Here is a 19,863-nt window from a genome sequence, read left to right as displayed (position 1 = left end):
TTTTTTTTTTTTAATAGATTTAAAAAGCGCGTTTTTATTTCACTTGCATGCAACGGACGCATTTTTTTGTGATTAGCAGCTGAAAAATGCGTTGAAATTCTCAATTGATTTCGATTTGATTTTTTCAACATTCATCAAAATTAAAAAAAAAACTACAACAATTAACCTTAGCATAAATGAACAACAAAAAAGTTGTGCTTACAACTAACCTAATCTATGTGAATAAATATATATATATACCCTAGATGGCCCCCCACTGAACACAAATTAACTAATATAGCCAATTGTTATTGCTATTCATAAATTTGTGATATCCATTTGGAATCTTCTATAATCTCACTTAACATACATATTATATTAAACTTGTTTTTGTTTTTTGTTTTTGTTTGACAGTTTAAAATTGGAAGAGCTTACAAGTCCCGGGCAGTTGCGATTATTGCTGACGTCGACGTGATGATAGACTTTGGAGTCCGCCGTATGATAGCCGGATAGTTGGGAGGTTGTTTTTTCGGCGATTGTCTCCATGCTGTTGCGATAATTGTTCTTGTTGTTGTTGTTGTTGATGATGTTGGTTGGATGATGGTGTTCGTGATGTTGTATATATACAGGTATACAATAGAGAGACAAGACATTAGTGGAAACCTTTTTTCAATAATTTAAACAAATAAACGTTAAAGCTAAGGCTTAAAAATAATTCTTTTAAATATGATAAAAGGGGGTATTAAAAAAAAAACAATCAAAAACAAATATCGGCATTGTGGCCAGCCGTAATTGTTTAGACTCTGTTTTGAGCCTGCATTTTTTTTTTTTTGTTGGATGTGTTAATTGTTATTTGTTGCAGGTGTTATTTTTTTTTTTTTCATTGTTAATATTATGGTTAATAGACTTTCACTTTTGCTTTGTTCTTGTTCTGTGTTCAGTTTTTAGATAGGTAAGGTTCACATTTTTATAACTTGCACTTGAAATTGTCATTGTTTCTTTCTATTTAAGAAACCCATTTAAATGTTTCGTTCAACCTGGAGGTTGATTATTTTGATGGATTTCACTTTAGCTTCTTATTTTTGCATTTGTAGGAACCACTCCTAAAACCTGAAAAGATGTTCCGTCGTTACGCTGGCCTTCAGTTACGAGAGCCAAACGGATGCCGCATTGCTAAATTGTTATTTAAAACGGATGAAGACGAATCGGCAAAGCGGGCGTCGTTCAAAGATTTGTTTGAAGCTCAACAACGTCCTCTGGACGGTTGATCGCAGCCTTCCTGAATGATACATAATATATCTTTGTGGTTATCAGCGTGCAGTGTTCATTGCATTGATCCATTTGTAGATCCTTTCTATGTATTCAGGACATATTCCGAGAATCCGTTCTACTGATCTCAGGAGCAACGATCCGGTTGCCGTGAACTACTTTCAGTGCCGAGTCCCTGTTGACTTTGAGCATTTCCAGCATCAGTCGTTTAGCATTCAGCTACATCGCTATAAAACCAATGCGAAGTTCCAGGCTGCTACCCAAATGAAGTTCATTAGATAATCCATGCGAGGGGTACTCGACGATGTTCAGCGAAAGCAGAGTGTTGAGGCTGGACGTGGAATTTTGACGAAACGTTTAAGTGCAGATGAGACAGTAATTGCAAATCCATGAGAATGTAAACCGACGAAATATTGGGCGTGGTGTAAGAGTTTGCAGACACATTTGAGTTGGATTAAGGAGGGAAAAACCTAACTGAGATACATTTTCATTCTAAAATGATGCATACATAAAAAAAAAGACATCCTAACATTAACGCAAGGTCACGCACACTAATAGATCGTATATGTACAAGGGTGCAAAAGGGGCCAGGCTAAAAGAGAGATAGAGAGGCAGGGAGAGAGAGAGAGAGAGAGAGACAGGGAGGCAGCCGCGTCGATTCCGTGAAAAATGCTCGCGCTGCTAATAAACAGCTGAAGAGTTTTTCAAACGGATATCGAGTATGGATCATTTGTTGTGTATTGTCTTTGATGGTGCGCTCGCTGCCAGCCCAAGCTGTCACGCTCCACACCTGTTTGTAGATTAGTTTAAAAACGCCCAACACACTTTTTGAGTGGCTTCAAATGGCAATGGAAGCTGCATTTTTGCAATCAATTTGAGCGCCATCTGCGGCATAGGGCAAACTGAAGGTGTCTAGCCATTCTTTGCACTTCTCAGTGCTATCAAAGGCCAAAACATTTGACACATATTCGACGCTAATGTTGGGACGATAACTGCAAGCAAAACGGAAACATAACTTAAGCACAAATAGCTCAAACATTTAGTTTACAGTCACTTACGATTTAATAATTATGCGCAGTGCCGCCTTGCGCTCGCGCTCCAAAAACCATTCAATCATATGGCCCGACATGAGCGGCGCCCTTTTATACAAATCGAATAGTTTGCAATAGTTGCCCAGCGACCAAGCGGAACGAAACTCTAGAGCGTGCGCAATGGCAGGATTCTCGCGCTGATCAGCTGTTATCGAACGCAAAACAGTTGTGATGTCTATAATATAATAATTAAGCGTAGAGTAAACAGAGAAAGCATTAGTTGTGAGTAAATAATAAATTTAAATAAGCTACAAATATATAAAATGCTTTCTTGATTTTCAAGCCTATATATAAATGGCAAAACTTTTACAGCTGGATGGCTCCCAGAATATTTCTCGATATTCTCGGCGGAAGCAGTAGCCATCCTAAAAGCTATAAACTACGTTCAAGGATAATTTGGAAAATTTATTATCTGCACCGACAGTCTGTCTATCTGGGCTAGCCGAATGCAGCTAAATCCATGTCAAAGTATCCCACCTTCACGGTAATCCCATTTGCTGAAAAAGACATGCAAATTCTCTCTCAACTTTTCTCGGATCTGACATTGCGGCTTCACGCCCACCTGCTGACCGGAGACTGCAAACCTAATTGTCCGCAATGTGGTCGTGAGCTATCGACCACCCATATTCTAAATACCTGCCGATGACTGGAAAAGATAACAACCCACTTCGCTAACACATTACCATCGACCTACCTATCCTTAGTCTCGCCCTCTAACATAGATAAGTTTTACAACTTTATAAAATTATGCAACTTAAGCAGTCATAAATGTATTATAGTTAATCTTAATAATGATAAAATATATAAAAACTTACCCAAGGTATTTTTTGTAAAGATGTAATAGATAATGCGATAGGCTGTAAACTCGAGCGAATTGCTACTGTTGCCCAATTCCAAGTAAAGCATCTTAAGCTGTGTCTGGCACTGATTGAACTCTTCATGATCGCCCTTCTCCATGGCGATGCGCGCATGCGTCTCATATACCTCAACTGTGAACTTATCGCGTATACCTTGGACCTAGACAAAGGAAAGGAATACCAGTTGAGGTGAGTTTTAAACTAATAAAGGGGTTTAGATCTGCGACTTACAGTCAAATCCTGGCGTATGGACTTCAACTGATCACACGCATAATGATAATCCTGATTGGCACGCCATTTGCCCTTCACATTGGCCAGCGAATGAGTGAGCACCTCAACGGGACGCACTTCGGATGGTGATGGCGCTTTGGTAAGGCGCAAGAATGACTTTTCTAAATCCCTACATGAGCCTACAATATGCAAATTGAGTAAATCTAAGCCCGCCGCACCCGCACCCGCATCATCCTCGTAGAACATGGCCGATGACGCTGAACGGGAAGCCGCCGCCGCGGCCTGCAATCTCTTCTTGTGCTTGGCCGTCGTGAGACCAAACGGTGAGCTTGCAATTGCGACGACAGATTTCTTAGACGAGCCGCTGCTCGACTGTGAGAAACGTGCCGCACGCTGTTGCAAGCGCGCTGTGTCATCATCAACGGCACCGCCCACCGACGACGAATGCGTGGCATAAAAATGCGGCGTTTTCTTTTTGCCACCGACGGCAGCAGCGGCAGCGGCTGCACGCTTATTCCTCTTCATCAGCATTTTCTGCTGTTTCCTCGACAGATTCGAATTGATTGGTATAAAATCGCTGCCCAGCGTATCATTCAAGCCAGTCTTGCGAAGCACCTTACGAGCTGGTGGACTGCTGGCGCTGCTGCTGCGCGACCGCGAATGGGAACGAGAACGCGAACGTGGCGAACGAGAATAACGTTTCCGATTGTTATATTTTGATGCCGAGGACGTGGACGACGTGGGCGAACTGCAAAATGCAAAGCAATTTGAAAGGGATTAAAAATTATTCTTTTTATAAAATTAGCTATTATTAATATAAAAGATTAGCTGCAGCTAGTTCCAAAACATGCCAACAATCAATTATTTAATTTTTCTCTTGTGGAATGCAAATAGATAAGTCTATAAGTTCATCTTACAAGGTGAAATTTTATCATTTGTGTATGTAAAAGTTTTAAGGATTTGATTGCTCAATAAATAAGAATTACACCTGACCCTGATGTGTTCTAAATACCTAACTACCATCGATAATATAAGGTCGTGTATATATTTACGTGAGCTATCTTTTTAGTTATTTGTTTTTAAACTTACCGTGAACGACTCCTAGAGTAGCGGGACGACTGCTGCTGCTGCTGCTGTCCGTAACCGCCATTGGCGAACTTGTTAAAGGCATTGCCCTTCTGTTTGAATTGATTTACATTTGGTGTTTTTTGACTAGGCTTTGGGGTTGTCTGTTGCAGCTGCTGTGGTTGCAGCTGTTGTGGTTGCTGCTGCTGCTGCTGCTGCTCCTGCTGTTGTTGCTGCTGTTTTTTGTTAAAGTAGTTGCTACGTTGCGGCTGTGGAGGCGTTACATTACTGAGCACCACGTCTATGGCGTCGCGTTCGCTGTGCACGGTCGGCATGGGCTCATTGTCCCAATCGCGCGTCCAGAGTTCGTTGCGATTGGCGGCGGCAATAATTTTACCCTTTAGGCAGATATCGATTTGATCCTTATCCAAGTCGGTTGTACACTTGGAATAGCAACGTGCCACATACTGATTTAGAGAATCTGGCCACGAATCATTCGAGCCCATTTGGAAGCAGCTATTAGGACGCTTAAATGCAGCAGCTGCTGCTGCCGCTGCTGGTTGCGGCTGAGGCTGCGACTGCTTTGGCTGCTGCGGCTCCAAAACAGCTAGCGGCGGCTGCGGCGGAGGCGGCTGCTGCTGTTGTTGTTGTTGTTGCTGTGGGGCAACAACGGCAGCTGCTAGTGCTGGTGTTTGTATTAAGGGTAAGGGGGGTGGTGGCTTGCTTAAATCCGGTGTGGAAGGCACTGCTGGCGCAGAAAATGGATTTATAGAAATGCCAGAAAATCCAGCTGGCGACGGTTCATAGGCAGCAGCCATTTGCTGCTGTTGTTTGTTCATGTTGTTGTTGTTATTATTATTATTATTATTGTTTTTGTTATTACGCTTGCGCTTCTTTTTGTTAGAATTGTTGTTGTTGTTGATCATGTTATTATAGAGATTTAGCTGCTGCATAGCATGCTGTTGTTGTTGTTGCTGTTGTTGTTGCTGCTGTTGTTGTTGTTGTTGCTGCTGCAGCGGATTTGGCGCATTTGCCAAACGTTTTTGATTCAAATTTAAATTAAAACGTATGCCACCAAAATTTTTCTGCTGCTGCTGCTGTTGTTGTTGTTGCTGCTGTTGATTTTTATTACCCGACTGTGCAGGTGGTGGTGGCGGCGGTGGCGGAGCCGTAGGTAGCGGCGGTGCCACCAGCGCATTGCTAAAACCAGGCGGCGCATTTGACGAGCTGATGGTCGATGTTACCTGCTGTTGTTGTTGTTGCTGCTGCTGCTGCTGGTAGCGCATATAATATTGATAATATTGTTGATATTGCTGTTGATAGGCGGCTGCGTTGGTGCCATGATGATGCCACCAGGCGTAGTTATTCCATTGCTGCGCAGTAGCAGAGTTTGCGGCCTGCTGTTGTTGCTGTTGCTGTTGTTGTTGATGGTGATGCTGTTGTTGTTGTTGCTGATGCATCTCTTGCAGCTGGGGTATTAATGGCGGCGGTGCGCTCATCGCATCAGACATTTTTGTTGTACCGTTTCGTTTGGTATTAACGTGTTATGTGTGAGGACCTTTACCTTTTGGAACTTACCTTTACATCAAATTGCGTGCCGCACCTTTTTGCGTTGCAAAAAAAGAAAAGCAAGAGAATGTGAAAATGCCATATATGGTACAATGTGCAACATTCGTGCGTGTGTATGAGTCTGTGCTGGCATGTGTCCGCCTATACGTTTACGCCATTTTGTTTTTTTCTTACCCAAGAATGTTTCCGTGGCCTATATAATTGCAGTTTCACAATTACCGCAAGAGGTAGTTGAACTAGTTGATACACTTGCACAAGCTAACGCGTAAACTTTTATGCTTGCTGCACGTAGGAGAAAATATTGCTTTTTTTTCTGTCGCACACACAAAAATTAAATTTTCTTAATCACGTCTACACAATGCGTGCTCATTTTTTTGTGACAGAGACAGAGGTGTTCGACATAAAACTTCGATTACATATGAATGTCGATATCACAGCTACAGAGTTGATGTAGGGAACTATCGAATTGATAATATCGTTTAAAACATCGATAAGAAAATTCTTCGATATGTCGCAATCCAGTTTAGTTAATGGCAAACCTGTTTACAATAAGCCATTTTATTTATAATGCATTCTAAATTTTCCACAAAAGATAATACATATTTGTATAGTTCGTGAAGTTTGAAGGTCATCGATTGTTAGCGTGCCCACAGAATTTCCTTTAGCAAAGTATCGGCTACAAATTAAAATGCAACGAGTAGTATCGAAACAATCAAGTTGACATTCGAAAAAAACGCGCAAATACCTGTGACGCTACATTAAAATCCGCAAAAAATATAAAAATTTCACTGCTTTTAGAATATTAGTGAAACCAGAATACTGCAATGGCGTTTGTTCGCACGAAGCACGCAACACGAGACCATTTGCCGCACTTGATGAGCAATGTGCCAGAGGAACATCAAGACCCAATCAAACAAATGTGCCTCAAAATGATGTCGCATGATGCCTATGGGAAACCGTAAGTTTTTTTGTTGCAAAAATGAAGGTGCTTATATGTATATTTAATGCCACATCGCAGCTATCAGTGGAGCACTCGAGACTTCGAGTTGGGCGCGCCCTTGGGACGCGGCAAGTTCGGACGCGTCTACTTGGCACGCGAGCGTCACTCCCACTACATGGTTGCCATGAAGGTGATGTTTAAGGAGGAGCTGCGCAAGGGTAACGTGCAGCGGCAGGTGCTGCGCGAAATCGAAATACAGTCGCGTCTCAAGCATCCCAATATACTGCGCCTGCTAACTTGGTTCTATGATGATTCCCGCATTTATTTGGCACTGGAAATAGCGTCCGAGGGCGAACTATTCAAGCACTTGCGTAATGCGCCCAAACATCGGTTCGATGAGCCACGGTCAGCGAAATACACCTACCAGGTGGCCAATGCGCTTAACTATTGTCATCTCAACAATGTCATACATCGCGATCTTAAGCCAGAAAATATCCTGCTGACGGGCACAGATGATCTGAAGTTGGCGGACTTTGGCTGGTCTGCGCATACGCCCAACAACAAGCGCAAAACCCTATGCGGCACCTTGGACTATCTGCCGCCCGAAATGGTCGACGGTCGCTCCTATGATGACAGCGTTGATCAGTGGTGCTTGGGCATTTTATGCTATGAATTTCTGGTAGGCAATCCGCCCTTTGAATCCAACAGCTCTGATAATACGTATGAGAAAATCAAGCGCCTAGATATTCATTATCCATCGCATATGTCATCCGGCGCAAAGGAAGTTATTTCAGGAGTAAGTTGATATATATCTTTAAAACAATCCAATTTTACCATGTCCTTTGTGTGAGATCCGTTTGTTTGTCTGCTTCCGAAACAGATAGATTTTCGACCGGTTTGTTCGATCGTAAACTGACTTAAATGCTATATTAATATCAGACTAAAGGTCCCATAGAAATATTTAAATATAAGTGTATCTCCCCTTTGATAATTTTTGCTTCTCAAGTTATCTTATCCAGTGACTACCAGCTATGCTCCTAGTGCATAGCAGCTAACCATTTACTATTATAATCATGCGAAAAGCAGAAAATGTATCGCACAGCCAGTTTATGACTGCTTAGCTTCGGTATTCCGAAGGAATTTCTTATATTCAAAAATATTAAAAATATATAGATGGGTTTCTTTGCCGAAGACTTTAATATACAATTATGTTACTTCCATAAAAGCTGTTGCGTCGACAGAGTCAGGGTCGCATCAGCCTGGTGGAGGTTATGACTCATCCGTGGGTGAAGGATGGCATGGCCAAACGTGCTGCTCAGCTTCAGCAGAGGAACAACGAACGGGGCAAGGAAAATCTGGTTAAGAATTAATCCAAGCCCACAATACTCTTCATTTAGATTACATATGAATTTTGTCTCTTGTAATAAATTAATAAAAATGTTTTAAATTAAGCCCTAAGACTACATGATATACCAACTCTATGCTCTCCTTTAATGGGATCTTTAAGCTCTAAGCCCACGTGGTACGTAATTCCAATGTTTTCTGTGAGGTTTAACTGGTAGACTAGACCCAAGAAACCATTGTCGCGCACCGTGGCCTTAAGCAGCGAGTTATCATTGATCTGGTACTGTCCGCCAACAGCATATTGTCTTGGCTCCTCGGTGTAAAGGTCCGCCTTGAAGGCAACAGCCCAGCGCTTACCTAAGCGCTGAAATATGGAGCCACGCCAATCCTTGAAGTCCTCGCTGCATACGCACAACATTAAGGCTACTATCGGAAAAGATTTTTCAAAACGAATCTTACAACTTAAGGCCCAATTCGGTGCTTCCATTATAATAGCCCCCACATATTGCATGCTTCTGAATGGCCCTCTCGGCAATGTCATAATCCATTCGAAACGCCAACAGCCAATTCTTGGCGATATGTAAAAGCGCATAGCCCATTAATCTTGGAACATTCAAAACTGGTATAATCAAATCAAACTTGATGGGCGATCGCTCGTAGCCGGAATACACTTGAAGCTTGACACCAGAACTAGATAAGAAAAAAAAAAAACATGTTAGAGCCTTGCAATCGGGTGCAACTGACTGACTATACTCTGTTCACAGACTAATGTCACAAAGAGGCTTAGCTAATTTGTGTGAGGATGAAAAATTGATGGCTAGCTCAAGAACTGAGGGATATATATATATTCTTTTGCACTAAACTAATACATTATGTAAACCTAACAATCAGTAAGATCTCGAATTATCCTTAGATATACATTTATTTATATATGAATATATATATTTATTATTATTCAAGACCTCAATTTGATTCCTCCTATAACCTCAGACTAAAGGACATGGCTACTTACCCGTCGTGTGGATTATATATGGCCCACAACATAGCATTTGCCGTACCGCCAACTAATTTAGATTGTCCACCAACCGCACCCATTATGTTATCGGTCTGCCAAACCTGAAACAAGTCCCAGATACCCCATTTCTGGCGCATGCCCACGCCGCCCCAGACATTGTCAAAGTTAGGTTTACCAGATCCATAACTAAATAAGGTGACTTTATCTTTAACTTTTGTAGTGCAATCGATATGCCAAGTGCCAATTTTATAGCCGGATATCAGGCACTGCTTGGCCAATGAGCCGATGTGAAAAAACGTCGGCATATCGCCCTCCGCGGGAGGGCCGGGTATTATCTCCTCATCAGTTAAATTATTGCTGGTGCCGCCATCACCATTACCTTCCTCGTTTGCTGCCCCAGGACCATTTCTCCTTTTTTTAAAGCTGAACCTTTTCGTTAATGATGGCATTACGTTAAAATGGAAACCGTTAATTTAGTTAAAAAAATAAATATCTAAAGAACCAAAAAGAATTTAAAATTGTTGTTTTTATTTAACAAAACCATTTTTATTTTTATTTTTTTTGAAATATTGTTCATGGTGTGCTAGAAAGCAGAACGAAAACAAGAGGCTCTAATCGGGAGTCGCCGACTAAAGGATACCCTGAACCCACTTCTATATATAATATAAAATTGCTCCCTTTAAAGGACTCGAACCCGTAACAGATAGCGATGCCAGGAATTCCATTTATGTGAACCAAAAACCGGTTTAAAAACCAATTCTCGGACTAGGCTCACCAAAGTTGACATATAGCTTCTTGTGCAGCAGACACAGGTGCAGCTCATATCGTTTTAGGGATAACGCCCTTAAATGAAATACAAATTCTAATTGGAGCCATTTTATTACACAATTTAAAGACTTTTTTGAGAACATTCGAAAGTTCTATTGCACAATAACATCTACTGCCGAAAATTTCTTCATCAGAAGTTATCCAAGAAAACGTTAAACCAGACACCTGGCAGCTAGGACAAGGCCTGGAAACTTCAGTCTGTTGATGGTGGAGCCAGTTTATAAGGTTCATCAGGTTATCTTGACCAAGATCCAGAGGACAAGCCATGAGAACAAAGACGCATACCTCGTGAGAATCGGAAGAGATTTGACCGGGTTAGTTTAACACAAGTTTTTCACGATTTTTCCACACATGCGGGTGGATTTGACCGAAACCGCGCATTAGCGTGCCGAAACCTTCATCACATAAGGTAACTACAGTGAAAATTGCAACTTCCAATCTGTCAATCAATCAGTCAATCAATCAGTCAGTCAGTCAATCAGTCAGTCAGTCAGTCAGTCATTCAGTCAGTCAGTCAGTCAATCAGTCAGTCAGTCAGTCAGTCAGGGCAGTTAAATATATAGAGATTAAAGAGAAACAGCTTTGTTTTGCTTGCCAAAACGATTTTAATGAACAATTTAATTTTCTTTAAAATAGTTTCAGCATCGCCGGGGCCTCATCAATCTGGCGGAGGCTATGACCCAACCTTGGGTAACCGACCAAACGTTCTGCTACATACTCAACTGCAACAACGTTTTACTACATACACAAAAGGGTTTCAGCCCTTTATACTCCACGATATACCAACTTTATGGTCGCCATTGATAGGCGAGCCGACTTCTAAGCCAACGTGATACATAATGCCAATATTCTCGCTGACATTAACCTGGTAGACCATTCCCACAAAGCCATCGTCGCGCACCTTGGCCTTCAACAGTGCATTTTCATGGATCTGGTACTGGCCTCCAATGGCAAATTGGTTTTCATTTTCACCGTAAATATTCGCCTTCAAGGCAACCGCCCAGCGTTCGCCAATGCGCTGGAATATCGAGCCTCGAAGCTCCTTGAAGTTCTCTCTGCGTGTGCACAGTATTTAGGGTGATCAATTGATTAAAGTTCATTTTCAAAAGAATTCTTACAATTTTAGGCTCAATTCGGAGCTACCGTTATTAAAGCCCACGCATAATGCGTGCATGTCAAAGCCCATATTGTCAAAATCGTAGACCGTTCGATAGCCCATTAAATAGTTCTGGAGCGGTTGTAGAACCACATAGCCCATTAGTTTCGGTGACTTCAAAATTGGTACGATCACATCCAACTTGATGGGCGTTCGCTCTAAGCCCGTATGTAGATCAAGCGTTACTTCAGGTCTAGCGGAGATTAAAACAAATGAGAATGTTGCAGTCGCATGCACCCGACTGTGCTATACTAAAGTGTAAAGGCATAAGGAGTGACAAGGAGTAACAACTCTTTGGAAGTTTCTACTTTGGCCGAAAGTAAGAAATTGTATATCCGAGATATTCTAAAATACAGGCATGCATGTTAGTTCTTATTGCTCTTAAAGTGAGAAACCCAATAGACCATAGATTCCAAATTTCTAGTTCCAATAGGAGCTCATTTAAACGAACAGACATGGCTTGATCTGGAAGAAAAATATTTCTTCATAAACACTAACATTCTAACGCAACGCAAAATGTCTAGCCTGGCTTTTCATCTGGCTTTTCCCACAACACACGACATTTGCCAGCCGACTAGCTGTTCGCTCTCTAAAAGCCAGACCAGCGCGGCTGACACGTGTTTATATTGTCTGCCTCCTCCTTTTGCCTTTGACATGGTTTTGCAGAACAATCAACTTACTCGTCGTGGGGACCGTATGTTCCGCGCAGCATGGCATTGGCTAAACAGCCGACGACTGTGGAACGCACTCCAAGCGCACCGACGTAGGCATTGGTATGGTAAGCCTGACACATATGAAAGATTCCCAACTTCTCGCGAAGACCGACTCCGCCGGAGACACCGTAATAGTTGGGCTTGCCATTGCCAAAACTATATATGCCAAATTTGTCGGTTAGTTGTGTAGTACAGTCAAAATGCCAGGCACCAATTTTATAGCCGGTTATTAAACATTCCTTGGCCCATCCACCGATGTGAAAATATGTTGCCATTTCCCCCTCTAACGGGGGTGGAGGTATAACCTCATCCGAAACTTTACTGTCTTCTTCAGTTTTTGAGGACGCCTTGTTTTTAGACTCATCTGTTTCTTCTTCGACTACTGGCTCCTCCTTTTTCTTTTTCTTGAAACATTTTTTTTTCCATATGGACATTTTGTATAATCTATTAACTGTTAATTTATATAAAAAATCTTAAAAACCAAAAGAATACTAAAATTTCTGTCTACGTTCTGAATTTATCACTACAAGTCCTTTGAAATACTGAGCATTGCCTGCCTAAAAGCAAAGCGACATCACTTTTTTTTGTCGAAAAATTCAAACTAAAATAAAGGTCAAGCTAAAAGTTGACAGGTGCTTGTCATAGAAATGTCAAAATTCTGAGGTGGTTACGTTTCAGAACTTGATGAAAAACTCAATACCAAATTACTTATAGCAATTGTTATTGCTCCAGTGGGTTATGCCCGGCTTGAAGATATACCAAGCCAGAGACAGGCGCCAGGCCAAGGCCACGAGCACGTCGGACTTTCTGCGGGTTCGAACCCAAGCTCATAAGCCCAAAGAACAGAGCAATGATAAGCTCCGCAAGGGCCCGATGAGACATTTGGGCAATTATTGGTAATCTCTATCCAAAATTATTAAGAGATATAATTCGACTTCGTTATAATAAATAATTCTGTATAAATACGAGGGAAATTTAAATTGATTGTGAGATAGAAAACTTTTCTACTCTCTAATGATCACCAAAGATCGATCCACGTATTCTTTATACTTCCATCTCCCAATTGTAAGCATGGAAAATGTCATGTTCAAAATAATTTAAAATTTGTGCTGAATTTGAACCAATTACTGCTCTCTTACCAGTCCGACGCTCGGATTTCTATGGATTGGTAATCAATAGATTGATTTAGGAACAGCAGAATTTTTTATATATATATTTTATGCTATTTTCATATAAGAGCGAAAATGGGGGCGTGGTTTTATTTTATAAAACTTATATGGCAGCTTTGATTGGGAAGGATGTTGAGGGGAGGAAGATGTTTGGCATAATTTATGCTTCCAAATGCTATCCCATATATCTAGCACAAAATACAGCTCTTCTTTACTTAATCATTTCATCAACTATTAATAGCAACTAAACTTGATTTTATACTCCTAAAAACAGCTAAGGCGTCACCAAAGTCAGGGCCAGACGAGCCTGACGTGGACCCCTTCCTTCTATGCCCAGACTAGTTGCATGGCCACAGTAGAAGAGCATCGGGCGGGGCAAGGCAAATCTGGCCAGAATACGTTTTTCATGTACAGCACTATTTTATTTTAATTTTATAATTGAGTTTCAAGTTGACATCTAACACCTAAGACGCCAGGAAAGACCAATTCTGTGACCACCCTTGATAGGATCTGAAACGTTCAAGCCCGCATGGTAAAGGATCGCAATATTTTCGCTGAGATGTACTTGGTAGGCCAAGGCCAGGAAGCCGTCGAAGCGCATCTTCATCTTGAGCAGTGCATTTTCATGGACCGCGTACTGGCCTCCAATGGCAACTTGCATATCGGCCTCCTCAAAATAGTCCGCCTTCAGGGCAACGGCCCAGCGCTCGCCTATGCGCTGGAAGATGGAGCCACGCCAATCCTTGAAGTTCTCGCTGCAGGCGCACAACAATTAATCGACTATCGGAAGAGATTTTTAAAAAAGGAATCTTACAACTTGAGGCTCAATTCGGTGTTGTCATTATTAAAACCCGCGCACAATGCATGCTTCTCAAATGCCGAGTCGTTAAAGTTATAGACCATGCGATAGGCAAACAGATAGTTTTCGGCCAGCTGAAGCAGCACATAGCCCATGAACCTTGGCACATTCAACAGCGGTATGATCATATCGAACTTGATGGGCGTATGCTCGTAGCCGGTATAGAGTTCCAGCTTTGCAGCGTCACTAGATGGGAATAGGACAGGTGAGAGAGTGCGATTGTGCTATACTCCATGCCATATTACTTACCCGCCCTGTATATCGTATATGCCACGTAGCATGGCATTTGCCACGCCCTCAACCAATGGAGTGCGCAGCCCAAGCGTACCCATAATGCCTTCAGATTGCCAACCCTGTGACATATTGAAGATACCCACCTTCTCGCGAATGCCCACACCGCCGGAAACATTGTTATATTCGGGTCTGCCGGCTCCATAGCTATAAAGGCCAATGTTGTCTCCAATACTTGTGGAGCAATCGATGTGCCAAGCGCCAAATTCGTAGCCGGCTACCAGGCATTGTTTGGCCAATCCTCCGATGTGGAAAAATGTGGGCATTTCGTTCTCCAATGGCCGCGGTGGAATTGTTTCCTCCGGATTTGGAGATTTTTCTTCGGGCGATTCTTCATTATTTTTCTTTTCAGCATCTCCCATTTTGGCAAATTATGAACCGTTAATTTATGTACAAAATATCTGGAGGGCCAAAAAACTGCAATTATAAAAGTTTATTTCAATTTGACATTACAATCAAACTGAAATTTGGTACAAAGTTTACTAGAAAGCAAAGCCCAACCCAAGACCATAAAAATTAAGACATTCTTGTTGGTCTACACCGAAGATCAAAAAGATCCTAGAAGACATAATAGCTGATTCAAGGCTTATATGAGAGACTTCAAAGACCCGATGGTAATATACAAATATTTGTAAATGTTCTTAAAAGAATTCATTTAACACTAATATTAAAGTGTACCAGAGTAAATTACCCGGCATTGCTCGGCTCAAGGTAAAAATATAATTATTACTCGACTCCTTGGGAACCATAACTCCTCTGGACTCGCCTGATCTGGACAGAAAAAATCTTTCCAAATGTTCAGAACTTAAATATGATATGAAAGACTTCTAGTCTAGACTAGACTAGGATCGTTACCTGACAAAATATCCAAAAATCCAAAATATGGTTAAAAAATGAAACTTATAATCGACTTCTATAGATTTCGTGAGAGCAAGAGTTATATATATATATATTTTATATATAACCACAAAAGTCAAAATATAATTGAGTGCACATTTGAATTTCTTTAAGGCCTCAAATACAATTGAGCCTTGTTTAGAAAACAGTTTTATTTAGAGTACAAAATGTCGAGCATATAAATCGATAAAAAGTTATTTAATTAACACTTCAAGCTCCACGCAACACCAAATTTATGGTTGCCATCGAGAGGTGATTTGGCATTAATACCGACGTGGTACATTACGTCAATATTTTCGCTGAGTATCGCCTGGTAGACCAAACCCATGAAGCCATTTTCGCGCACCCGCATCTTGAGCAGTCCATCCTCATGGATCTTGTACTGACCGCCAACCGAAAAATGCCTTCCCTGCTCTCGATACAGATGCGCCTTCAGGGCAAATGCCCAGCGCTCGCCCACGCGCTGGAATAAGGAACCACGCAGTTCCTTGAAGTTCTCCCTAGATGGGGACAACTTGACAACATGAACAACTATTCAATTTGGGAAAGCAAATCTTACAGTTTGAGGCCATATTCGGTGTTCTCATTCTGATAGCCCACACATAGCACATGCTTCTCGAACTCCATGTCGTTAATATTGTAGACACTACGGTAGGCGAACATGTAATTATCGGCCAGGTGTAGCAGCACATAGCCCATAAACTTTGGCACGTTCAACACTGGTATGATTACATCTAACTTGACCGGCGGACGCTCGTAGCCGGTATAGAGTTCAACGTTGACACCATCACTAGATGGGAATAAAACAAGTAAGAGGAATATGCTTGCCAGATCGACATAGATCTTGGTCTCGATCTGGAATCTACTCACTTGTTCTGTGGAATATATGTGGCCCGCAGCATGGCATTCGCCAGGCCACCAGCTGCTTCGGTTCGTACGCCAAGCGTGCTCAATAGGCCATTAGTCTGCCATGTCTGATACAGATTGAATATGCCCAGTTTCTCTCGAATGCCGACGCCGCCGGCAACATTTCTGACGTCCGGCCTGGCGGACCCAAAGCTATATAGGCCAAGCTTTTCGCTAACATTGGTGGTGCAATCGATATGCCAGGCACCGAAGTCATAGCCGGTTGTTAGGCACTGTTTGGCCCATTTGCCGACGTGAAAGAATGTTGGCATTTCGCCCTCGAGCGGCTGCTTTGGTATCACCTCGCCATCTGAGGAGCTACGAGGTTCATCATCTTCTGCATTGCTGCCTTCCCTCTTCTTTTTCTTGAGGGTGAATCTTTTATATACAGACATTGTGATTAAAACTAAGCCGTTAATTTAAATAAAACGTCCAAAGGATAAATATAATTTTGCTTGTTTAATTTTTTTTTTGTTTTTCTTCATTTATGTAAATATCGATTTGAAAGTTGATTCATGGTTTGCTGACAGTAAAGCGAACCCAGACTATCGGAAACTAAAAAGTTAAAAGTCCACACCGTAGATAAAATACTCCAAAAACATGTCCGATGCAGCTGAACGTAATAAAAATTGTTCATTTTTACAAATGTCCAGATCTAGATTTTCGAAATGTATATGTTGATTTTAATTTAAGAAAATGCTTGGACCTATTTACTAGGATCATGCCGCTGCTCTATCATCTTACATACATGCTCAACTCAAAATTGCTTTGATAACTTTCTTGCAACTCTTCATCTCACATCTCACCTGCCATTTCCTGGCTTACAAAAACTTTGCTCAATAAATTTTCCAAAAGTTTTTGGTAATTCAGAAGGTTTGCCGACTGGAATTGATATTCTCAACATATGCGTGAATGTGCATATTCGAACAACTAACTTCAACCTTCTGAACCTTCGTGCATGTTTTTATATATGTGTATGTGTATGTATGCGTGTGTATGTATGTATATGTCTATGTATGTATGTGTGTATGTATGTATGAATGTAGGTGTACGTATGTGTGTAAGTATGTATAAATGTATGTATGCATGTGTATATGTGTGCATAAATGTAGGTATTCGGGCATGTATTCATACATGTTTGCATGCATGTTTGCATATATACTTAACAAATATGTATATATTTATGTATAAATGTTTATGTATGTATGAATGTATATGAGTATGCATGTGTATATGTATATATTTGTATGCATGTGTACGTATGTAGATATATATATGTATATGTATGAAGTATGTATATATACATATATGTATAAATGCTTATGTATGTGTGTATGCATGCATGCATGTTGTGCATGTTTGATTATACATGTGTGTATCCGTGTGTATATTGTATCATTGTTACTACGTATTTATGTGTGAGTGCGTGTATGTGTGTTTGTATGTTTTGATACATGTATGTACATGTATGTATATATGCGTGAATGCCTATGCATATTTGTAATTGTATAAATGAATGTATGCATATAAGAATTTATGTATGTTGCATGTATTATGCATGTATATATGTATATATATATATCAGCGTTTATATATTTATATACAAGACCAACTTTGCCCCAAACTGCGCCCCACACATTCCCTTCTACGCGATTCTCATGCATTCAAGTAAGTCTCATTGGGTACCCTTCAATTAGAGATGTACATATGCCTGCTCTACTACGCGATTCTCACTGCGTTTTAAAACTAAGCAAAATTTCTGCTTTTATGCTCTTTCAGTGATGAATTTATATAAAAGTTCTACTCGTTTGTAAGACAATTTTTTTTGACTATCAGATCGATTTTGCTCAAATTTATTTGATTCATTCTGCTTGGTGAAAATGGCGGTCAGGGTATTGCTGGGCGAAGTCTGGCGTTCAAAATCATTTCTTTATGAAAAATAATTTAATACGGGTTTCACCTGCCTCCGATTGGCTTCATTCATTAACGGGTTCTTTATTTAACGGGTGATTTAAATTGTGTTTGGGTGCAAAAAGCGGGCCAAATCATCCCAAATCCCAGGGAAACCGGAATTTTGCAATGTTTTCGGTAAATACATAACTTAGAAAATCGATTGTTAAAAGAATAATTGTTAAAGAATAATTGTTCAATCAACCTGAAAATAATGCAATCCGACTGATTCCAGAAGTCGTGCGTTTTGCAGAATTTTAAAGTATCTTTGTCTTGATTTAATTGCCGCAGATACTAAAACAGGACATTAATTTAAAACTGTAAATTGGTAACAGAAATAAAATAGTGGCGATAGGGACAACTGTTAACACTCCAAGGAAAGGCCAACGCCAAACTTGTGATTTCCTTCGGTGATATTTTTGCAATCAAGAACTGTTGATATTGACATGGTGATGCCTTCGCGTAGCTTCTGCTGGTATCCCAGGCCCAGTTCGGCATTGTTGTTAATTTTGGCACGTATCAGGGCATCACCTGCCAAATGATAGATCATTCCCACACCTATGTTCAATTCACTCTCTGTCGGTTCCTGGCCTTCCTCGGTTGCTGCTTCTGCAGCTGCTTTGCCAATCTCAACAGCGGCATCTATTTGTTCGTTGGCCTTGTGGAATAGCGAGAGTAGCCAGCCCTCAGCATTTATTCTTCAAAGAGTAGATTAGCCGCATAATCGAATAGTTGTATATACACTTACAGTTCTGCGTGCAGCGTTGTCGATTCATTGGTCCAGCCAAGCGCAACCTTCCAGGATACATTGCCGCCGTTTATATCGCAGTCAACGGCAACTCCGCCCAAAAACTCTTTATGACCTAGCACTAGCGACAGACCCACTAATGGGTCAGACTTAATATCTATTTTGCCCAAAACGTTATAGCTCTCCTGGGCATAACGAGCCATAAATCTGCCTTCCTTGTCGCTGCATAACAAATACATTTACTAGAATCAGTAAGAGTGAGAGTATATGCCAAATATACTTACCCCGATGAGGGCTGAAAACGTCCCTCCAATGCCAGCAATAGTCCCTCGGCTAACTTATCCTTTTGCGCAATCTCGCCATACAGCAGATTGTCCGTGTTCCAGCGTTCCGTAAGCGTTAAGCCATAATCCTCTATATTATATTTGCTCTGCAGGGAGCCCATCACTTTGCTGGCATCTTGACTGGCGAAGCCAGTCGTAAAAAACTCGATGCCTGAGCTGGTCATGGTCTTGCAGTCTAACTGCCATAGACCTGGATGGTAGCCTCGCCTGAATAAGTCGCGGGCTAATTTGCCTAAATCAGTATAAACAGGTGGCGGCGCCATTTTCGGCCAAATAAATAATTTGTAGAGCTGGAGCGAATTATATCGTTTCGGAATTTTATAAATTAACAGTTGTGTTGTATCACCAGAATTTTTTTTGAATATGAAAACAATTCAGCTCTGTTTGTAACTTGTCGTAGCCAATATTCTATTGAAATGTGAGGCAACGTATGCTATGCTGACAGCAGCACTCTTTATCCATCAATAAATCTCGATTCAATCTGAAAACTCTATGGAAGCTTAGCCTAATACCATAATCAAATCTAACATGAAATCCGTTTAAGCTGTTGAACCCAATTACCGCTACTTCCTCCTAACTCATTCGGATCGCGTAGATCGATAGCCAGGCAATAACATCCGAGACGTTGCTACGATGGGCTAG

The 19,863-nt window shown here is 41.1% G+C and overlaps 7 protein-coding genes and 1 long non-coding RNA gene across 9 annotated transcripts; 1 reads left to right on the top strand and 7 right to left on the bottom strand.

Moving 5' to 3' along the window:
• Positions 1–6,064, bottom strand: LOC115759877 (leukocyte receptor cluster member 8 homolog). The gene is made up of 5 exons (XM_030700990.1): positions 4,517–6,064; positions 3,428–4,175; positions 3,155–3,356; positions 2,307–2,514; positions 1–2,240 (listed from the first exon to the last, which is right to left on the bottom strand). Exons 1-5 carry the CDS (start codon positions 6,001–6,003, stop codon positions 2,087–2,089), a joined length of 2,799 nt encoding a protein of 932 aa, XP_030556850.1. The 5' UTR covers positions 6,004–6,064; the 3' UTR covers positions 1–2,086.
• On the bottom strand, positions 1–6,437 carry LOC115759878. The gene is made up of 3 exons (XR_004017554.1): positions 6,236–6,437; positions 6,071–6,095; positions 1–543 (listed from the first exon to the last, which is right to left on the bottom strand). It is a non-coding gene; the product is annotated as an uncharacterized LOC115759878 (long non-coding RNA).
• Positions 6,438–6,658: 221 nt separating this feature from the next.
• Positions 6,659–8,392, top strand: LOC115760169 (aurora kinase B). The gene is made up of 3 exons (XM_030701389.1): positions 6,659–7,019; positions 7,080–7,797; positions 8,228–8,392. Exons 1-3 carry the CDS (start codon positions 6,886–6,888, stop codon positions 8,369–8,371), a joined length of 996 nt encoding a protein of 331 aa, XP_030557249.1. The 5' UTR covers positions 6,659–6,885; the 3' UTR covers positions 8,372–8,392.
• On the bottom strand, positions 8,359–9,895 carry LOC115760170. Its single transcript, XM_030701390.1, has 3 exons — positions 9,358–9,895; positions 8,805–9,035; positions 8,359–8,746 (listed from the first exon to the last, which is right to left on the bottom strand). Exons 1-3 carry the CDS (start codon positions 9,807–9,809, stop codon positions 8,449–8,451), a joined length of 981 nt encoding a protein of 326 aa, XP_030557250.1. The 5' UTR covers positions 9,810–9,895; the 3' UTR covers positions 8,359–8,448.
• An 878-nt stretch (positions 9,896–10,773) lies between these two features.
• LOC115760207 lies at positions 10,774–12,582 on the bottom strand. The gene is made up of 3 exons (XM_030701441.1): positions 12,025–12,582; positions 11,307–11,537; positions 10,774–11,243 (listed from the first exon to the last, which is right to left on the bottom strand). The coding sequence occupies exons 1-3, from the start codon at positions 12,489–12,491 to the stop codon at positions 10,946–10,948; spliced, it is 996 nt and encodes a 331-aa protein (XP_030557301.1). The 5' UTR covers positions 12,492–12,582; the 3' UTR covers positions 10,774–10,945.
• A 1,040-nt stretch (positions 12,583–13,622) lies between these two features.
• LOC115759908 lies at positions 13,623–14,826 on the bottom strand. Its single transcript, XM_030701033.1, has 3 exons — positions 14,335–14,826; positions 14,041–14,271; positions 13,623–13,981 (listed from the first exon to the last, which is right to left on the bottom strand). Exons 1-3 carry the CDS (start codon positions 14,736–14,738, stop codon positions 13,684–13,686), a joined length of 933 nt encoding a protein of 310 aa, XP_030556893.1. The 5' UTR covers positions 14,739–14,826; the 3' UTR covers positions 13,623–13,683.
• A 575-nt stretch (positions 14,827–15,401) lies between these two features.
• On the bottom strand, positions 15,402–16,658 carry LOC115760242 (voltage-dependent anion-selective channel-like). The gene is made up of 3 exons (XM_030701497.1): positions 16,144–16,658; positions 15,833–16,063; positions 15,402–15,773 (listed from the first exon to the last, which is right to left on the bottom strand). The coding sequence occupies exons 1-3, from the start codon at positions 16,572–16,574 to the stop codon at positions 15,476–15,478; spliced, it is 960 nt and encodes a 319-aa protein (XP_030557357.1). The 5' UTR covers positions 16,575–16,658; the 3' UTR covers positions 15,402–15,475.
• Positions 16,659–18,082: 1,424 nt separating this feature from the next.
• Positions 18,083–19,606, bottom strand: LOC115759742 (voltage-dependent anion-selective channel). Of its 2 annotated transcripts, XR_004017550.1 has the most exons (4): positions 19,162–19,606; positions 18,878–19,099; positions 18,335–18,827; positions 18,083–18,279 (listed from the first exon to the last, which is right to left on the bottom strand). XR_004017550.1 is itself a non-coding variant. In XM_030700781.1 (3 exons), exons 1-3 carry the CDS (start codon positions 19,482–19,484, stop codon positions 18,494–18,496), a joined length of 879 nt encoding a protein of 292 aa, XP_030556641.1. In that variant the 5' UTR covers positions 19,485–19,606; the 3' UTR covers positions 18,306–18,493. The 2 variants fall into 2 exon arrangements, 1 of the variants encoding a protein (XP_030556641.1); XM_030700781.1 differs by lacking the exon at positions 18,083–18,279 and having other exon boundaries at positions 18,306–18,827.
• Between the last annotated feature and the right edge of the window lie 257 nt (positions 19,607–19,863).

Source organism: Drosophila novamexicana, unplaced genomic scaffold (genome assembly GCF_003285875.2).
Source record: "Drosophila novamexicana strain 15010-1031.04,08,12 unplaced genomic scaffold, DnovRS2.1 tig00000387-arrow-pilon, whole genome shotgun sequence".
Lineage (NCBI taxonomy): Eukaryota > Metazoa > Arthropoda > Insecta > Diptera > Drosophilidae > Drosophila > Drosophila novamexicana.
This window is presented reverse-complemented; position numbering and strand designations above follow the sequence as displayed.